Source organism: Stomoxys calcitrans, chromosome 5 (assembly GCF_963082655.1).
Source record: "Stomoxys calcitrans chromosome 5, idStoCalc2.1, whole genome shotgun sequence".
Classification (NCBI taxonomy): domain Eukaryota; kingdom Metazoa; phylum Arthropoda; class Insecta; order Diptera; family Muscidae; genus Stomoxys; species Stomoxys calcitrans.
In genome coordinates, this window is record NC_081556.1 from 115,224,352 (window position 1) to 115,245,829 (window position 21,478).

General features: G+C 41.6%; 2 protein-coding genes across 2 annotated transcripts in view; one reads left to right on the plus strand and one right to left on the minus strand.

Annotated features, from left to right (window-relative positions):
* The window catches only part of LOC106092224 (uncharacterized), a 288,892-nt gene that overhangs the window by 194,977 nt on the left and 72,437 nt on the right, over window positions 1–21,478 (minus strand). The window lies entirely within an intron of this gene.
* LOC106090870 (uncharacterized) lies at window positions 9,442–20,594 on the plus strand. The gene is made up of 4 exons (XM_013257208.2): window positions 9,442–9,700; window positions 13,599–13,699; window positions 20,046–20,202; window positions 20,314–20,594. The coding sequence occupies exons 1-4, from the start codon at window positions 9,571–9,573 to the stop codon at window positions 20,460–20,462; spliced, it is 537 nt and encodes a 178-aa protein (XP_013112662.2). The 5' UTR covers window positions 9,442–9,570; the 3' UTR covers window positions 20,463–20,594.

Consider the following 21,478-nt stretch of genomic DNA (forward strand, 5'->3'; position numbering starts at 1 on the left):
CTGCGCCTTCTTTAACTCTTTAATATCTTTTTAGGGTGGGGATACTTCGCATATCGAAATCTTGCCATTGTAGCCTATGACGCTGAATGCGTTCGAATCCTGGCGAGAATATCGAACAAAGCGGTGTTTTTCCCTTCTTAATGTTGGCGACATTTGCGAGGCACAATGCCATGCATGGTCATTTAAAAATTTTTTCCAAAAAGGTGTCGCACTGCGGGTAGCCCTTCGGTTTCGCCTATAAAGAAAGGTCCCTTATCATTGAGTTTAAACTTGAATCGGAAACCACTCATTGTGTGTGAATTTGCCCCTTCTCGGTTCCTGGTGGTAATGTTCTTCCTTAGGGTAATTTTCTCATTAGGGGAGGGATGGCACCTCAGACATTTCGACTCAAATATGGATATCAAATATCCCTTAAATTTGAGCCCCATATTGCCATGGCTGGTAAATATGAGCTGTTTGGAGGGTGTTTTGGGGCTGGGGCGACCACCGGCACTTTTTACTGAAAATAGATATCAAATTCGTTCGCTGGGTACTTGAACCCAAATTTTAATATCATATTCGTGTTCTGGTCTCCATTACCTTTCATTTGATAGCCTTATTGTGCCCATCGGACCACTTTCGGATATTGGTGGCGTTTTGCGGTAAAAGGGAAGGTCCGCCTCCATCCGATATCTAAAATTATATTGCCTATGTTTCCTTCTAGACAAACGAAAACAATCTATGAAAATATTAAGAAAATCGGTTCAGCCAGGTATCATATAGTCATATTGGGTCTAATATCGTTTTTGAGGGGTGGCATGACCCCCTATATTTCGATCTGAATTTGAATGCCAGAATCGAAATCTACTCCCGAATACCTTTCATTTGAGCTCCATATTGAAATGAACGTCCAATATGTCTGTTTGAGGCACTTTTGGGGTTGGGGCGGCCCGATGGGTACTTAGACTCACATTTTGATACCATATTCGTATTATACTCTCCAATACTATTCTTTTTATACCAATATTGTCCTGATCGGTCCACTTTTGATTTTGGGTTGTGTTTTTTGCATAAGAGGGAGGGTCCGTCCCCCTTCCGATACCGAAAATTTATATAGCCTATGGTTCCTTCCAGACCACAACACAATATGCGAAAATTTCGAAAAAATCAGTTCTGCCGTTTTTCAGTCTATATGACATGCATTTGTATGCCAGATATGTTATCTACTCCCGCATACTTTTTATTTGATACCCATATTGAACTTATCGGACTACTTTTGATTTTGGGTGGTGTTTTTTGATGTAACGGTGGAGGGTCCGCCCCCTTCCGTTATCAACAAATTGTAACGCATATTCCTACTAGGTGACCATGTTTCATTTGAGTTCCACATTGTTATGATCGTCAAATAAACCTATTTTAAGGGTTTCGGGGCTGGGGCGGTTCCCAGGTACTTGGACCCAACTTTTATTATGAAATTCGTACTCTACTTGAATACTTTTCATTTGAATCCCATATTGTCCCGATCGGTCCACTTGTATCAAAAAAATATATAACCTATGTTTCCTTCCAAACCAACCTACACAATCTGTGAAAATTTCAAGGAAATCGGTTCAGGTGTTTTTAAGTCTACACGGACCAAACAAACAAACCGACAAACAAACAAACACAAATTGAATTTTATATATAAGATTTATGGTCAGTAATGGCATAATTATCTGTCATCAGTTAACACCCAGTTGCATATTTCTAAAACCTACATGCTTTCAACCTTTGATAAGTGCCACTTTGAATTTTTTTCTAAATTTTTGCCAAAAAGTACCTTTATGGTACTATTTCAAACTTTTCTATTTTTCCATCTCTGCTCTACACTAGCTGAACCATTTGGTTGCAAGAGCACTCATACTCTCAGTGGCTATTGTTGTGGCAAAATTGGCGCCAATGTGACGTCATTGATAGCAGTGTTCATATAACACAGAGAGTCTACTGAATGGCCAGCCACATATTATTCGACTGAAAGGGGAAACAGAACTAGGTGAGATTGCATTATACAAATCTATTGCCTATCAAAACTGTTGGAGAACGACAAAGAGGCGCATAAACAAAAACGCTTGGGCTCCATACAATCTAGCCGGTTGTTATTTGTAGAATAACGTCATGCCTTCGACAATTTAAAGAGATTCACCCATCTACATAACTTGTTGTGTGAGAAACATTAGTGAGAACATGTTGTTGTTTGATGTGTATTATAGCAGAGTTGCCATATGATGTTAATTAAAATTGCCAAAACTGAGATTAACAAAAAAGTGGCTGAACACACTATAAGTGCAAGTTGGGAAACATCATTATATGGATGCACTAAAAAACAGAATTTGATAGACTTTGGTTGAGATATTCAGATGGGTGATGAAACAAACCGCACCAATTATCATGAAAATCATGAATAAGTGAATATCGAAAAGCCTAATAAAGGGGAGCTGTATCCAAACAAATTTAGCTTAGATAAGGAGGAATTGTACAGATCAGTACTAAATTTCGTGAAGATTTACTGTACATTTTTGCAATGCTTTTATAAGGCAACAATTTTTGAGGATCCCTTACAAAGCTGCTGGAAATGTAGCAATTTTTTTGCTGGGTGGTCAATGTCTAGGGAGGAAATCGTACAGCAGGGTTAGCATGTCCACTGATGACGCAGAACGACTGGGTGCTAACGGTGCTTATTCCTTCTTAATGCTGGCGGCATTTGTGAGGTAAAGGGTGACTTTTTAAGAGCTATAGTTTTTCAAAAAAAAACACATAAAATTCAGAAAAATGGATGAAATCTTTATTTCAATCGATGGTACGGTACACATAATGAACCGTACCATTATATGGACCGTGGCATGTGGCACCGTGTTTTTGAAACCACATGTCATTCAAGTCAAACTCTTGCATTTTGAGCAAAAAAAAGCTGGATATCAACTCACGATAGCGCTCCCCATTTACAGTTACTTTAAGAAAAGGATCACCTTTGAAGAAGTACGGTCCAATGATGCCACCAGCCCATAAACCGCACCAAGCTGTGACTGCTTCTGGCTAATCTTCACTCCAAAATCGACAATGCTGTTTATGTACGTACTCATTGAGCTAAAAACGAACTTCGTCGCTGAACACAAGAAGCGCGCAATGAACTTTCAATGGCCGCAGAGCGGAACGCCGTACGGACTTGTCTGTAAACATGAGGTCCCTTATCACTATGCCCTACACCACTACTGTGGTTCAACGTACTATTGAGCTTAAACTTGATTCTGGCTATCACTCATTAATATGTGGAACGTTTGCCCCTGTTCCTTAATTGAATGTTAATGGGCAAATTTTCATATGTCTAGTGCGGACATACCAGAACTACTCCTTGATACACATTTCCCTTTAAATTCTCGAATGGATATTGTGGCGCCAGAATAGGTTGTCACTGATGTATATGACACAAGAATTCTTTGAATGATAAAAAGTTTCGGTTCCTTTAATCGCTAGACCCTGATAAGGTTTCACTGGTTGAATTGCAAGTTGTATCGAATGCAACTTGCAATTCAACCAGTGAAACCTTTTCAGGGTCTGGCGATTAAAGGAAGGACTGACTTCTTGTCTTGGGGAGATATATTCTGCTTAAGCGTAGACGTAGAGACACATAGCTAACTTACATTCCTAAGGCATGAAAACCGCACCATATAAGAGTAAAGATTTTTGTCCTTTTGTTCCGTCCTTTTTGGTAAAGTCTCTGGAGAGATTAGAAGAAACATCTTAGTGCAAATATTTCTGGAGATCGCAAAAATGCAACTTTGCCCATGAACATTCCATTAAGGAACAGGGGAAAGCTGGAGATCTGTATTATGGGATGTTAGATGGGAGCTCTATCACGTTATACACCGATTTCCGTACTTGGAACGGTTATTGGACGTCGTATCGGACCAACACATGCAAAATTCCAGCCTAATCGGATAACAATTGGGGCGTCTAGGGGCTAAATATGTCAAATCGGGAAATCAGTTTGTATGGGAGTTGCATTCAAATCTGAGCCGATATGACCAATTTGCAATCCATAATGACCTACCTCAATAAGATGTATCTGTGCAAAATTTCAAGCGGCTAGCTTTTTGCGTTCGACGGCTATCGTGATTTCGGTTGACGTAGGGACGGGCGGACGGAATCACATGGCTAGATCGACTCAAATCGGATAAAAATTGCAGCTTCCAGGGGCAAAATATGTCAAATCGGGAGATCGGTTAAGATGGGAGCAATATCAGGTTATACGCCGATTTCAGCCGTACCTCGGACCACCACATACAAAATTTCAGCCTAATCGGATAACAATTGAGGCTTCTAGAGGCTAAATATGTCCCATCGGGAGATCGGTTTATATGGGAGCTATATCCAAATCTGAGCCGATATGACCAATTTGCAATCCCCTAACGACCTACCTCAATAAGAAAGATCTGTGCAAAATTTCAAGCGATTAGCTTGTTACATTCGACCGCTATCGTGATTTCGGCGGACGTAGGGACGGACGGACGGAAGCGAATGTCTAGATCGACTCAAAATGTCCAGACGATCAAGTATATATGGGGCCTTAGATCAATATTTCGAAGTGTTACGAACGGAATGACTAGGTGTGTATACATCCATCCTATGGCGGTAGGTATAAAAAGATACAAAATGACAGACAACTCTTCAAAGGGTGAACTTTCTTCTCTACTTTAGAAGAAAACTTCGGCCGTTAAGGTAGCGCTTAGGCTGAGAGATCTTGGCAAGGTGAGAGAAGACGGACAGGGACACGGCCACTTTTCCATTCAGGGGATCATGGATGCAGATGGTACGTAGACTCACACTACCTGTCGCCGAGACCGATTTGGAAGGAGGAGTGGGTGGAGGAGTGGGTGGAGGAGTGGGTGGAGGAGTGGGTGGAGGAGTGGGTGGAGGAGTGGGTGGGGGAGTGGGTGGGGGAGTGGGTGGAGGAGTGGGTGGGGGAGTGGGTGGAGGAGTGGGTGGAGGAGTGGGTGGAGGAGTGGGTGGAGGAGTGGGTGGCGAATACTGAGCTTGAGTTGGATGAGACCTATGCCTTCACTGACCGCTTCAGGATGGAGTCAGAGATGGGAGTGGAATTTTACACGGAGAGAATCGTACACGGTATGTCAGTTAGACTGCCAGCCGAGTGAAAGGTCTTTGAGGGAGGGATGTGTGCCATTACGTTGTCCTCAAAGGAGATCCAGCAGGCAGACATCTGGCCGGTTTTGCACACTTATCTTTTATCGAACTACTGAACTTCGTAGAGGAGATGCCCAGTGCGAAGGCGTTGACGAGATGGGAATCTGCGGATGAATGGCGGATTGCCAAGACACTATGGCCAACTGTTGACCGGAAGAGGACGAAGGTGTTGCTGACCCTTAATAAGAGGTTAAAAAGTACGGTTATAAGAGTCTCCGCAAAGGAGACGACAGGTATGGGCCCACGGCAGGTATGGGCCCACGGCAAAACCATAAAGCGATAGATCGGTCTACTTGGCAGCTACATCCAAATCTGAACCGATCTGGGCTAAACTGAAGAAGGATGTCGAAGGGCTTAACACAACTCACTGTCCCAAATTTTGGCAAAATTGGATAATAAATACGCTTTTTATAAGCCAAGACCTTAAATCTAGAGATCAGTCTATATGGCAGCTATATCCCAATCTGGACCGATTGGGGCCAAATTGAAGATATAAAGGGTGATTTTTTTGAGGTTAGAATTTTCATGCATTAGTATTTGACAGATCACGTGGGATTTCAGACATGGTGTCAAAGAGAAAGATGCTCAGTATGCTTTGACATTTCATCATGAATAGACTTACTAACGAGCAACGCTTGCAAATCATTGAATTTTATTACCAAAATCAGTGTTCGGTTCGAAATGTGTTCATTCACCGTAACGTTGCGTCCAACAGCATCTTTGAAAAAATACGGTCCAATGATTCCACCAGCGTACAAACCACACCAAACAGTGCATTTTTCGGGATGCATGGGCAGTTCTTGAACGGCTTCTGGTTGCTCTTCACTCCAAATGCGGCAATTTTGCTTATTTACGTAGCCATTCAACCAGAAATGAGCCTCATCGCTGAACAAAATTTGTCGATAAAAAAGCGGATTTTCTGCCAACTTTTCTAGGGCCCATTCACTGAAAATGATTTGCAAGCGTTGCTCGTTAGTAAGTCTATTCATGATGAAATGTCAAAGCATACTGAGCATCTTTCTCTTTGACACCATGTCTGAAATCCCACGTGATCTGTCAAATACTAATGCATGAAAATCCTAACCTCAAAAAAATCACCCTTTATATCGAGTAACCTAACACAACTCACTGTTCCGAAATTCACCAAAATCGGATAATAATGTGGTTGTTATGGGCCTAAGACCTTAAATCGGAGGATCAGTCTTAATGGGGGCTATATCTAGATATAGTCCGATATAGCCTATTTTCGAACTTAACCTGCTTATGAACAAAAAAAAGGAATCTGTGCAAAGTTTCAGCTCAATATCTCTATTTTTAAAGACTGTAGCGTGAATTCAACACACAGACGGACGGACATGGATAGATCGTCTCAGATTTTTACGACGATCAAAAATATATATACTTTATAGGTTCGGAAATGGATATTTCGATATGTTGCATACGAAATGACAAAATGAATATACTCCCTTCCTTCGGTGGTGGATATAAAAAGAGATAAGAACAACCTTCGGGGCCAGTGTGCTTGGAATGCGGGGAGAACGACGACAACGTCCGTCTGTCAAAATCATGCTATTTTTCGAACGAATGTAGGTCAATGGGAATCATAAACGGCTAAATCGGTCTGTATTAAGACAAAATCCATGGAAGTATGCTCCAAATCGGTTCAAATCGAGTTTAGCCTGACAAAGAAATTGGTGCAAAAATTCACTACAAAATATTTGTCTTACCTTAAAGTGAACAGTTGCCAATTCTAATAATTTTAAGAGCTATGTTGTATGTCTTACGTTTTGTAAGTTCATTTCGATGAATTTGGTACACTTTCAATTCTTACAGAAATTTTCTTTTCAAAACCTCAAATACTGAAACTCACCTGGAAGTAAAGAAAAATAATTGCTTATTAGGATTTGCCATTGATATAGAGGGGTTTCTTATTCTATACATTAAAGTAAATAACATTGACAATCAGTCGGATATCAATCCACCGCATGCCACTATGGACCTAAGCCAGTAATCGCCTTTTGTTGTGCGCTCTAAATGCGAAGAAAAAAAAAAAGGATTTCCGCCGCATCCCTTCGAAAGCTCTATGTCCGACTACGATATGCCACTATAGACAAACACCTAAGCCAGTAATCGTTGTATTGTGCGGTCTTAATAGTAGCACGAAAACGTGCTATGTTTGGCCGGGCCGAATCTTATATACCCTCCACCATAGATCGTCAAGTTCTTTGCCCGGTATCTCTTTATAGGCAAACAAAGGATGAGGGATAAGAATTTTGCTATGCTATTGGAACAATGTCAGCTTATAAACCAATTCGGTCCATGTATGTTCAAGATAATAATAGGTCCCATTGAGCAAAACTTCAACCAAATCGAATAAGAATTGAGCCCTCTAGGGGCTTACGAAATAAAATGGGGAGATAGGTTTGCATGGGAGGTATACAAGGTCATGCACCGATTCAAACCATATTTGGCACCTATATTAAAGAGCATAGAAGATATCACTGTGAAAAATTGTAGCTAAATCGGATAAGAATTACGCCCTATAAAGGCGCAAGAAGTAAAATCGGTAGATCGGTTCATATGGGAGCTATATTAGGTTATTCAGACTATATTTGGACCCATTCAGACTATATTTGGCACGTTTGTTAGAGGTCATAGATACAGCAAATGTGCCAAATTTCAGCAAAATCGGATAAGAATTACGCTCTCCTTATAGACTCAGAAGCGACTGAACCGATTTTCTTGAATTTTTCACAAATGGTACATAACGATCCTGTGGTGAAAATAAGGTACTATATTTTTTGATATTTGGAAGAAGGGGCGGTCACTCCCCTTCACCCTAATTTTCAGAAACTCCAGATCTCGGAGATGGGTGGTGCGATTTAAGCGAAATTTTGTGTGCTCTCTTAAAGTAACCTACAAACAAAAATTAGGTATCCAAATTTCAGATGGGGTACCTAGGGGGGCCGCCCCACCCTTAAACCTACCAAACATATATTTAGACCAATCACGACAATATGGGACTCAAATGAAAGGTATTTAGGATAAGAAAACGTACCTGATATCCAATTGTCGGACTAAGTGTTAGAGGAATCAACCCAACCCCCAAAATAGCCCTAAATCGGACATAATTACCGACCATAGCAATATGGCACTCAAACGAAAGGTACTTGCGAGTAGAATACGAATCTAATATCCAAATGTGGGACCATGTTTCTGGGGGTCCACCCCTTCCCCAAAACACCCCCAAACAGGACTTATTTACTGACAATGGGAATATGAGGCTTAAATAAAAGGTATTTGAGTGAAGAAAACGAATCTGATATCCAAATATGGGTTTGGTGGGCGCCACTCCCCCAAGGGGACAAATTTACGACTATAGCAATATGCGGCTCAAATGATAGATCTTTGGGAGTAAAGCACGAATCTGATACCAATATTCGGAAAAAGTGACTATGAGACCAACCCATCCCCACAACCCCACCCAAATAAGAAGTATTTGCTGGCTATTGCAATATAAGGTTTAAATAAGAGGATTTTTAGAGTAGAACATGAATACGATATATATTTTCAAGGCCATCCCACTGAGTGGCCGTCCGTCCCTCAAAACACCCCCCATGCCGGTCATGTTTACCGACTATGAAAATATGAGGCTCAAATTAAACGTATTTGGGAGTAGACCACGTATCTGACATCTATGGGACGGCCCACCACCATAACAACCCCCAAATAGGACGTATTTGCTCACCACGACAATTTGGGTCTTCAAGACAGTGGATCGCCATATTCATAGTTTTTAGGGCCCATACCCCACAAACCGGAAATATTTGCTGGCTCTTGCAATAAGGGAATTAAAGGAATGGTATATGAGATAAGAAAACGAATTTAATATCCAATTTTGAGGCCAATGCCAATATGGGGTTCAAATATATGAGAATAGAGCACGTTGTTGATATATTTTCAGGGTTTAGTGATTGGTGAACTACCTCACTCCCCAAAACACCCCTAAATCGGGCATATTTACCGACCATGTCAATGTGAGGCTTAAAGGAAATGAAATGGGCTTCGAAATAAACAAAATGACATTGATGCAAATTTCGATTTTGAAGTGTCATTTATTCCCAAAATTTGGCAACCCTAAGCACTCAAGTTAAGAATCTATGTGTGTATGCACATGAACTTAAATAAAATTCTCTTAGACATCTTTTGCAAATTTTTATTTTGGCAATTTTATTTAGTTCGCACATTAATAGGCTAAGCAAAAGTTGTCGCGTTCATTGACAATAGCAGTGTGTACCTCCTTTTTTTTAAAAAAAGAAAGAAAATATATGCAAAATATCTCCATACAAAAAAATGGGCTTCCCTTTACGAAGTTTCAGTTGGATAACTGCCATTATTTACATGATATTCAGTGTAATTGGTGCGATTTTATTTGCGTTTTTCCTGGCTATTCCAAAAGATGAAGAATTTGTGGAAGAATTCGGTAAGTGTGGCTGCTAGATGCTTAACACCTACTTATATATCGAAATAAAAACAAAAAAAATAAAAACAAAAATATTGGAAATGAGGCAATTGAACAGATAGTAGATTGTGTTGACCCTACTATGTATGTATTATGATGTTGAGAGTTGAGAATGAAAAGTGCTATGAAATGAGTCTTAAATCTTAGGATTTCGGGATGAAAATTCCACATTATACAGTATGAATAATACAGAAAAGTTGTATTAATTTATCACATAAATCTGTAACCAGAACAGCTTTTGTTTTGACTCAAAATAGAAGGTAAACTTAAGAGAATATAACCATCCCTTTAAGTTTGTCTCTTAACAAATATCATATTATTAAGAAGAGAGCAAGCAAAACAAGTAAACAGGCAATAAGTTCGGCCGGGCCGAACTTTGGATACCCACCACCTCGGGTATATACGTAAACCAGCTTTGGTCAAAATCCGATGAAAAATGCATACCTTATGCACTATAGCAGCTGTATCGAAATATGTTCCGATTTTGACCAAATACTAATAAGTAGAAATCATTGTTCAATTCTGTAAAAATAAACCGATCTGAACCATATACGACACAGATGTCGAAAAGCCGAACATATGTCACTGTGTCAAATTTCAGTAAAATCGGATTATAAATGCGCCTTTTATGGGGCCAAGACTTTAAATCGAGAGATCGGTCTATATGGCAGCTATATCCAAATCTGGACCTATTTGGGCCAAGTTGCAGAAAAATTTCCAAGAGCCTAACAAAACTCACTGTCCCAAATTGGGCGATATCGGACGATGTATGCACCTTTTATGGGCCCAAAACCTTAAATCGAGAGATCGGACTATATGGCAGCCATATCCAAATCTGGACCGATCTGTACCATATTGCAGATGTAAATCGATGGTCTTAACTTAACGCACTGTTTCAAATTTTGGCGACATCGGACAATAAATGCACCTTTTATGGGCCTAAACCTTCAATCAAGAGATCGGTCTATATGCCAGCTATATCCAAATCTGGACCAATCTGGGCCAAATTGAAGAAGAATGTCGAACGGCCTAGCACAACTCATTGTCCCAAATTTTGGCGACTTCGGACAATAAATGAGCCTTTTATGGGCCCAGAACATTAAATCAAGAGATCGGTCTATATGGCAGCTATATCTAAATCTGGACCGATCTGGGCCAAATTGAAGAAGAATGTCGAAGGACCTAGCACAACTCATTGTCCCAAATTTTGGCGACTTCGGACAATAAATGCGCTTTTTATGGGCCCAAAACTTTAAGTTGCGAGATCGGACTATATGACAGCTATATCCAAATCTGCACCGATCTGAGACAAATTGAAGAAGGATGTCGAAGGGCTTAACCTAACTGCAAATGCAAATTTTGCCCATGAACATTCCCTTGAGGAACAGGGCCAAACTTCTCACATATCAATAAGTGCAGTCCGATTCAAGTTTAAGCTCAATGATAAAGGGTCTCCTTTTTATAGCCGAGTCTGAACGGCGTGGCGTTGTGGACACCTCTTTTAGAGAGATATTTTACATGACATAGTACCCCACAAATGTTGCCAGCTTTGGGAGGGGAAAACCACCGCTGAAAATTTTTTCTGATAGTCTCGCCAGGATTCGAACGATCTGGATCCCCCCCCCCCCCATAGGATTTTCGCCGTCCTACCGACTGTTTCGCTGTTCCATAATGTTGCATGTGCATTCGTCCCCCACTCCCTTAACTCGGACTGCGTCGGCACGAAAGGCTTCGGGTTTACCAAGTTTATTGACGGCTGATGGTCTTCACCGTCAAATCGTCTTCCCTTTCATTTCTTCTTACTCCGTTATAGCCGGCGCTCAAACGATGCGGATTTTGACATCCTCAGAAAAGGCGTTAATCTCATTCTTACACTGCAAGACTGTTCGTGACCTTACCGTCCTGGTTGTTATTGCCCTTATGGCAATTTTGCTGTCGGTAAAAATGTTCACACTCTACGTCCTCGCGTTAGCACCATACCACCTCACGCATTTCCTGATCGCCCGAATCTCCGCCTGCAGGATCGTATTAGGGTCAGGCAGTCTAAAACAGATCTCAGTCCCTGGGTTTTCAATGTAAACCCCCAGGCCCACTCTGTCCTCTAGCTTTGATCAATCCGTGTAACATGATCTTCCAGATGGCAATACTAGGGTTCCGTCAATCCAAGACTGTGCCGATGGCTACACTCGCCCTCAAGGTTCATCTCCGGTATCCGATCGGAAATCTTTTCCCTTCCTTCCAGGTTTCCTATTGTCACCTCGATTATACCGCGGTGGTATGAGCTGCTCCCATCCTCAATCAATTCTCCCATCGCCTTAAGTATCATAGCTGCAGTGGCTGCCTTACACATAATCTGTATGTCAATGGGCCGGATATCTAGAATAGTACCCATTGTCCTAGTGAGCATGGTCCTCATCACTCCACCTATGCCAAGATAACATGTTCTCTGAACCTGTTGTATGGTCTTTTTGATGCACTTTTTCTCCATAGCAGTCCACTAAACTAATGAGGCGTACAAAAGTATTGGTCTAATCACGCTCCTGTAGACCCAGCGGACTATGCTAGGCTTCAGGCCCCATTACGAGCCTACGGCCCGGCCCGTGTACACAGTGCCCAACATCTGTGAGTCTTCTCAGTACGCTTCTCAAAGTGACACTTCCAATTCAGTTCCCTGTCCTAGATCACACCTAAATATTTGACCTTGTCCGATATCGAAATCGTCTTATTAAGGAAACTTGGTGCGTTAAATTGGCCGACCTTCGTCTTTCTCGTGAACAGGCATATTTCAGTCTTCTCTGGGTTAACATTGAGACCTCTGGGTCTAGCTCAGTCATATGCCATATGCAAGACTCTTTCGGCCCTTCTGCATAGCTCGTTCGGATCTTCAACCCTTAGAAGTATTATAACATCGTCTGCGTAGCAGTCTGGTTCAAATCCGGTAATATGTCATTTGTGGTGGTCACCCATAGGAGTGACGACAAAATGCCCCCCTGTGCCGTGCCCTGTGCCACTTTCTCCCTTATATTTAAGCCATGGGATACACAATTTATCCACCTGCTCTTTAGCATATGGTATATCCAGTCTCTAAGGACCGGGTCCACCCGGCACTGGTCTAAGGATTGGATCAGTGTGTCGGTCCGCACATTGTTAAAAGCCCCCTACATGTCAATGCATACCGCCAGGATGTACATTTTGGCATCGAAGGTTTCTTCTATTTTATGCACAACCTTGTGCATGGCAGTCTCCACCGACCTTCCCTTGACATAGGCGTGCTGTATGTATTTGACCAGTTCGCTGGATGTCCTACTCTTTATCATGGTGTCCACAATACGTTTCATGGTTTCGAGTAGAAAGGACGTAAGACTTATGGGTCTGTAGGCCTTTGGTGTCGCCTAACTTGCCTTGCCGGGCTTGGGTATAAACACCACCCTTGCCTCATGCCAGGCTTTTGGAGTATATGCAAGTCCTGGGCACACTGTGAAAATTTAGGCCAGATGAGGCGACAGATAGTCTGCCTGTTTCTGTAGTAACCATGGAAATATTCCATCAGGTCCGGGTGACTTAAATGGTTTAAAGCTCCTCAAGGATTCCTTCACCATAAATTCCGTAATTATTGGTTCCGTCATTAATGGTTTCTGATAACTTTCACATATTTTTAACCAATCATTATAGGATGGGTTATATGCTTATCTAGTCATTTCGTCAAAATATTGATCATCGGTAAAGTACACTTATGCCTCTGAGTAAATTTTTTACATAATCCATGGTGATGGGTTCTTAACATTCGACCCGGCCGAAAATTTTGAGTTATTTAATATAAGAGTATTTTAATTAATGCCATATCATTTATGTTTTTTAGGGGAGGTAAATAACTGGCTGATTGGTTTGGTAGTTGTGCTTCTCATCTACTGTCTCTCTGTGTTTGGTACCTCCATTGCCCTAATGGTTGGTCTAAAACAGGTGAGTTTAATAAAAATTCTAAGTGAATATATTTTTGTATACCACTACCGTGGTACAGAGTATTATAACTTAGGGCATTTGTTTGTAACGCCGTGAAGGAAGAGAGCTAGCCGCATGGATAGGTATATGGATCGACTCGGAATTATTTTTGAATCGATTTAGCTATGCACGTTTGTCTGACATACAAAATACAGGCTGCAATTGTCATACCATTGGCTTTAAATTTGCCAGAGGCATCTTTTTTGACGAAGCATATTGAAACTGGAAAAAATCGGTTCATATTGGATGTAGCACCCATATGTTCTTTCGATTTGGACTAATATTTCAATGATGGACTAATATTCCAATGATTCTCACGAAATTTTGCACGATTCCGATGGCTCCCTACATTGATGTTGAATTTTATAGAAATTGGTTCAGATTTGATGTGGCTCTCATATTTATGTTCATCGGATTTTGACTAGAACTGCAATAATTTGGTGATTTGTTGGCCGCTCGTCACGAGATTTTACACGAAAGTTTTGCTTGTGACTCCTCACGTCACACTGTGGGCGACAATGGGAAAATGTGGCCAAACTTCGCTAAAACCCTCGAGTATACTCTGATTGCAATTGCAGAAGACATGTTATGTTTTCATATTTTGACATTAAGATACCCTGTAGTGGCACATGGTTGAAATACAGGGTGTCAAAGTACGTACAAGACCAAATTGCATGATTTTTTCTTGTATCGAAAGAACTCATCGAGGTGAACAAAATGAAGTCAAAAACCGGTAAGGAAGGGCACAATTCGAGCGGTGCCGACTGTATAATACCCTTCACCTACTCTATTAGTACAATGTGGTAGCTTTATCAAATTTTGATGGACGTCGGCGAATGTTTTCAGATGGGTTATTGAACAATCCGTATCAAATTTCGAGCAAATGTGTTCAAACTGTAATAACTACGGTTGACAAATGACAATATTACTGCAAATTACCCAAAATCTGACGAAAATATATGTGGGAACTATATGCATGAACACCATAGCATGTCCGCCTATGACGATGAACGCCTGGGTTCGAAACCTGGCGAGACCATCAAAAAAAATTTTCAGCTGTGGTTTTCCCCTTCTAATGCTGGCAACATTTATGAGTTACTATTTCATATAAAATTTCTCTCCAAAAAGATGTCGCACTACGGCACTCTGTTCGGACTCGGCTATAAACAGGAGGCCCCTTTCAATGAGCTTAAACTTGAATCGGACTGCACTCATTGATATGTGAGAAGTTTGCCCCTGTTTCTTAGTGGAACTTTCGAAGGCAAAATTTGCATTTGCATATCTAATTCTGAACCGATTTCAAGCAAACTTCTTAGATAATGTGGTAGTCGTCGAGGAAAGTGTTTTGCAAATTATGGCACGATTGGTTAAAAAATGTGTTTGCAGTGGCTCTTTTAGCGAAAATCAGGCGATATACATATATGACAGCTATATCTAAACCTAGCTGATTTCTATGCCGTTCACCAGTAATGTCGAGAGTTAGAAGAAAATACATCATGCCAAATTTCGAGAGAGTCGGTTTATAAATAAGCACTTTATTGCAATATTTCTCAAATTCGGACGAACATATATATGGGAGCTATATCTAAATCTGAACCGATTTCGAGCAAACTTCTCAGTTGTATACATCAAGGAAAGCGTTGTGCAAAATTTTGGCAAGATTGGTCAATAAATGCGCTTGCAGTGGCTCTAGGAGTGAAAATCGGGCGATATATATGAGAGCTATATCTAAATCTGGACCAATTTCTATGAAATTCACAAGTATCGCGAGTCAAGAGAAAATGCTTCCTGCCAAATTTCGATATAATCGATAAACAAATGACCACATTTTTGCAATAAAAGTCCAAATCGGACGAGCGGATATATGGGTGCTATATCCAAATCTGAACCGAATTTTTCCAATTTCAATAGGCTTAGTTTCTAGGCCGAAAATCATGCCTGAACCAAATTTGAAGACCATCGGATGAAAACTGCGACCCGTAGTTTGTACACAAATTAACATGAACAGACGGACAGAGAGACGGGCATAGCTAAATCGAACCGGAAAGTGTTTCTGAGCTAATCGGTATGCTTATCAATGGGTCCATATCTCTTAATTTTGGGTGTTACAAACATTTTCACTAAGTTATAATACCCTGTACCACAGTAGTGGTGTAGAGTGTAAACTTATGGCTCATCGACATTGAGGGGGCTTTTAACAATGTGCCGACAGACACACTGATCCAATATTTAGACCAGTATCGGATGGACCCGGTTCTTAGAGACTGTATAAACCATATGCTAAGGAATAGGTGTATAATAAAAGGGAGAAAGTGGCAAAAGGCACGCCACAGGCCCTCCATGTTATCGGCACTCCTATGGGTGACCACAATAAATGACCTATTACGGATGATGACTGGGGGGGGATGCTGAGATATGAATTCTGAGGGGTAAGGATTTGAACCAGCTATGCAGAAGGGCCGAAAGGGAATTGCGGATAACATATGACTGGGCTAGACCTAAGGGTTTGACCCAGAGAGGACTGAAATCTCCTTATTGACGAGAAAGACGAAGGTGGGCCAATTTGACGCACCACGTTTCGTCAACAAAACGATTTGGATATCTGACAAGGTCAAATACTAAGGAGTGATCTTGGAGGCCATCGTAGCGCAGAGGTTAGCATGGTCGCCTATGACGCCGAATGCTTGGGTTCGAATCCTGGCGAGACCATCAGAAAAAATTTTTAGCGGTGTATTTCCCCTCCTAATGCTGGCAACATTTGTGAGGTAATATGCCATGTAAAACTTCCAAAGAGGTGTCGCACTGCGGCACGCCGTTCGGCTATAAAAAGGAGACCCCTTTTCATTGAACTTAAACTTGAATTGGACTGCACTCATTAATAGGTGAGAAGTTTGCCCCTGTTCCTTAGTGGGCAAAATTTGCAATTTTGATCTTGGATAGGAAACTTAATAGGAAGTGTCACATTCAGAAGTGTACTTAGAAGGCTCACAGATATAGGACATTATGTAGACGGTCTGTAGGCTCGAAATGGGGCCTGAATCGGAGGATTGTCCACTGGCTCTAAAGGAGCATGATTAGACCAATATTTATTAACGCCTCAGTAGTTTGGTGGACTGCAATGGAGAAAAAGTGCAACATTGGGACCATACCACAGGTTCAGAGAACATGTTGTCTTGGCATAGGCGGAGCGATGAGGACCACACCCAATAAGGCACTGGAGAATATTCTAGATATCCGACCCATTGACATACAGATAAGGTGCGAGGCAGCCACTGCGGCTATGAGACTTAAAGCGACGGGAGAATGGACTCAAGATAGGAGCAGCTCATACCAATGCGGTATATTCAAGGCGACGATAGGAAACCTGGAAGGAATGGAAGAGGTTTCCGATCGGATGCCTGAGATGAACCTTGAGGTCGAGTGCGAGGAACTGCTGCCAGCGGCACAATCTTCGATTGATAGAACCAAAGTATCATGTTACACGGATGGATCAAACATAGAGAAAATATTAGGCCTGGGGGTCTACAATGAAAATCCAAGGACTGAAATCTGTTTAAGACTGCCTGACCATAATACAGTCTTGCAGGCGGAGGTACGGGCGATCACGGAATGCGTGAGGTGGTGTGGTACTAACGCAGGGACATTGAGTGTGAACATCTTTACGGACAGTAAAATGGCCATAAGGGCAATATCAACCAGTACGGTAAGGTCACTAACAGTCTTGAAGTGTAAGAAGGAGATTAAAGCATTCTCTGAGGATGGCACGATCCGCATCGTTTGGATTCCGGGCCATAACGGAGTAAGGGACTAACGATTTGGCGGTGAAGGCCAGAGGACTGCCGTCAATAAACTTGGTTAACCCGAAGCCATTCGGGTCGACGCTTCGCATGCAACCATGTGGAACGGCAAAACAGTCGATAGGACGACGAAAATCCCATGGAGTGTTTCAGATCGTAAGAAGACGAGGCTATTGTTGAAAGAAAGTAAGAAGTAGGTCAGTATTGCTTTCGGTATCATAAGAGGCCACCATAGCCCAGAAGTCAGCATGTCCACTTATGACGCTGTACGCTTGGGTTCGAATCCTGGCGAGACCATCAGAAAAAATTTTCAGCGGTGGTTTTCCCTTCCTAATGGTGGCAACATTTGTTATGTACTATGTCATGTAATCCTGGTGAGACCATCATACAAACTTTTCAGCTGTGGTTTTCCCTTCCTAATGGTGGCAACATTTGTGAGATACTATGCCATGTAAAACTTCTCTCCAAAGAGGTGTCGCACTGCGGTACGCCATTCGGACTCGGCTATAAAAAGGAGGCGCCTTATCTTGCACTAATTGATATGTGAGAAGGTTGCCAGCCTTAGAGGGATGTTCATGGGCAAAATTTGCATCATAACGGGACTCATAGAACTACGAGCTCACTCACTTGGTCCGGCAAGTGAAGTCATGCCCAGCTTTCGCGTCTAACAGATACCGCCGCTAAGGGACACCAAACTAGACATGAACCAACATAGGGGCTTAGCATGGCAAACAATTAAAGAATTTGTATGTAGCACGGAATTCCTAACTTAAAATTTTCTTTTTAGAGGTTACTTTTTGTACTGACCATCATAGGATGGGGGTATGCCAGTCATTCCGTGTGTAGCACCCCGAAATATTCATCTAAGACGCCATAAGGTATATATATTCTTCATAGTCTCCACATTCTGAGTGGATCTAGCCATGTTTGGCGAAATCCCGATAGCGGTCGAATGCGTAAGGGTAGCAGCTTAAAATTTTGCACAGACATTTAATATTGATGTAGGTCATTGGGGATTGCAAATGGGTCATATCGGTTCAGATTAAGATATAGCTCCCATATAAACCCATCTCCCGATTTGACTTCTTAAGAACTTACAAGCCACAATATTTTCCCGATTTGCACGTGGTGTTCTGTTATGACGTTCAACAACTGTGCCTAGTACGGTCCAAATCGGTCTATAATTTGATATAGCTCCCATATAAACCGATCTCCCGATTTAACTTCTTGAGTCGGTAGAAGCCGCAATTTTTGTCCGATTTGGCTAAAATTTTCCATGTGGTGTTCCGTTATCACTTCCAACAACTGTGTCTAGTACGGTCCAAATCGGTCTATAGTTTGATATAGCTCCCATATAAACCGATCTCCCGATTTAACTTCTTGAGTCGGTAGAAGCCGCAATTTTTGTCCGACTTGGCTCAAATTTTGTATGCGTTGTTCTATTATGACTTCCAACAACTGTGCTTAGTACGGTCCAAATCGGTCTATATCCTGATATAGCTCCCATATAAACTGATCCCCCAATTTGACTTCTTGAGCCCTTACAAGCCGCAATTTTTGTCCGATTTGGCTGAAATTTTGCATGTAGTGTTCCATTATAACTTCCAACAATTGTGCCAAATACGATCCAAATCGGTCTATAACTTGATATAGCTCCCATATAAACCGATCTCCCGATTTAACTTCTTGAGTCGGTAGACTCCACAATTTTTGACCAATTTGGCTGCAATTTTGCATGTAGTGTTTTATTACAACTTCCAACAACTGTGCCTAGTACGGTCTAAATCGGTCTATATCCTGATATAGCTCCAATATAAACCGATCTTCCGATTTGTCTTCTTGAGCCCTTACAAGCCGCAATTTTTGTGCGATTTGGCTGAAATTTTGCATGTGATGTTCCATTATAACTTCCAACAACTGTGCCAAATACGGTCCAAATCGGTCTATAACTTGATATAGCTCCCATATAAACCGATCTCCCGATTTGACTTCTTGAATCGGTAGAAGCCGCAATTTTTTTAACGATTTGGCTGCAATTTTGCATGTAGTGTTCTATTACAACTTCCAACAACTGTGCCTAGTACGGTCTAAATCGGTCTATAACCTGATATAGCTCCAAAATAAACCGATCTTCCGAATTGTCTTCTTGAGCCCTTACAAGCCGCAATTTTTGACCGATTTGGCAGGAATTTTGCATTTAGTGTTCGTTTCTGACTTCCAACAACTGTGCCTAGTACGGTCCAAATCGGTCTTTAACCTGATATAACTCCCATGTAAACCGGTCTGTTGATCATCCTGGTTCACTTCCTATAAGCTTTAATTTTTGCTGGTTTGACAGAAGCTTGGTATGTAGAATAAAATATTGCCCTCAACAAAATTTTTTTGTATACATTTTTAGCAGAATTCAAACCAAAATTTTCTGCATTATCAGTATGGTGTTGGATATCAAAAAGTCAGCTTTGCCCTACTTAAGGCCGTCCTTACTTGTTTTTTCATAATCTCCATTTTAGAATCGTCACGAACTTATGAAGCCCTTCATTTATATCGTCTATGCGGGTATTTTGCTCACCATATCGATATCGGTTCGACTTTTCTTCCGTGGCCTGAGGAAGCATAAACCAGCTGGTAGTCTAGCATTGGATCTCCTTAGCGATTTGGCAGTTTGCGGTAAGTTATAAACATATAATTTCATAGAATTGAAGAGTGCTAACGAGTAGAGGACTCTCACAGACCGCTTTCTAGGGTAAAATATTAATTTGTTTTTTTTTTTTTTTTCAGCTGTTCAAGGAGTTCTGCTTTACCCCGTTTACGAGCTATACAGGAAGCTTAAGGATTATGAAACGGAAACCGTGCCAGAGCAATACACCCTCAGCAATAATGAGCCAGTCCATAAGCCCTACTATCCCATACAGCAAGGAGGCGCTTAAGAGAACTTAATAAATCGAGCTTGAAAAGAGCTCTTTCCATTAGGCATATAGTGCGTGTAGGGAAGGCAGAACGAAAGTCATGCCTAGTTGTTATTTGTTACCAACAGAAATATAATTCAGTGAATTTTCCAACTTTGTTTTACACCATCTATAAAAATCATTATTAAAAAACAAAATGAAAAAAATGCGAATTTAATAGCACGTATAACATAGTGTAACGCCCATGGACACACCAAAAAAAGGTAATTGGATAATTAATATATACCCTCAACCATCCCGAGAACATGTTGTCTTGGCATAGGCGGAGCGATGAGGACCACGCCCACTAGGGCACTGCGGATTAAGTGTGAGACAGCCACAACGGCTATGAGACTTAAGGCGATGGGAGAATGGATTGAGGATGGGAGCAGCTCATACCATCGCGGTATAATCGAGGCGACGATAGGAAACCTGGAAACCGGAAACCGGATACCTGAGATGAACCTTGAAGTCGAGTGCGAGGCACTGCTGCCATCGGCACAGTCTTCGATTGACGGAACCCTAGTATTGCCATCTGGAAGATCATGTTACACGGATGAATCAAAGCTAGAGGACAGAGTGGGCCTGGGGGTTTACATTGAAAACCCAGGGCCTGACATCTGTTTTAGACTGCCTGACCATAATACGGTCTTGCAGGCGGAGATCCGGGCGATCACGGAATGCGTAAAGTGGTGTGGTGCTAACGCGAGGACGTCGAATGTGAACATCTTTACCGACAGTAAAATTGCCATAAGGGCAATTACAACCAGGACAGTAAGATCACGAACAGTCTTGCAGTGTAAGAAGGAGATTAACGCCTTCTCTGAGGATGGGAAAATCCGCATCATTTGGGTGCCGGGCCATAATGGAGTAAGGGGAAATGAAAGGGCAGACGATTTGACAGTGAAGGCCAGAGGACTGCCGTCAATAAACTTGGATAACCCGAAGCCTTTCGCGTCGACGCAGTCCGAGTTAAGGGAGTGGACGTCGAATGCATA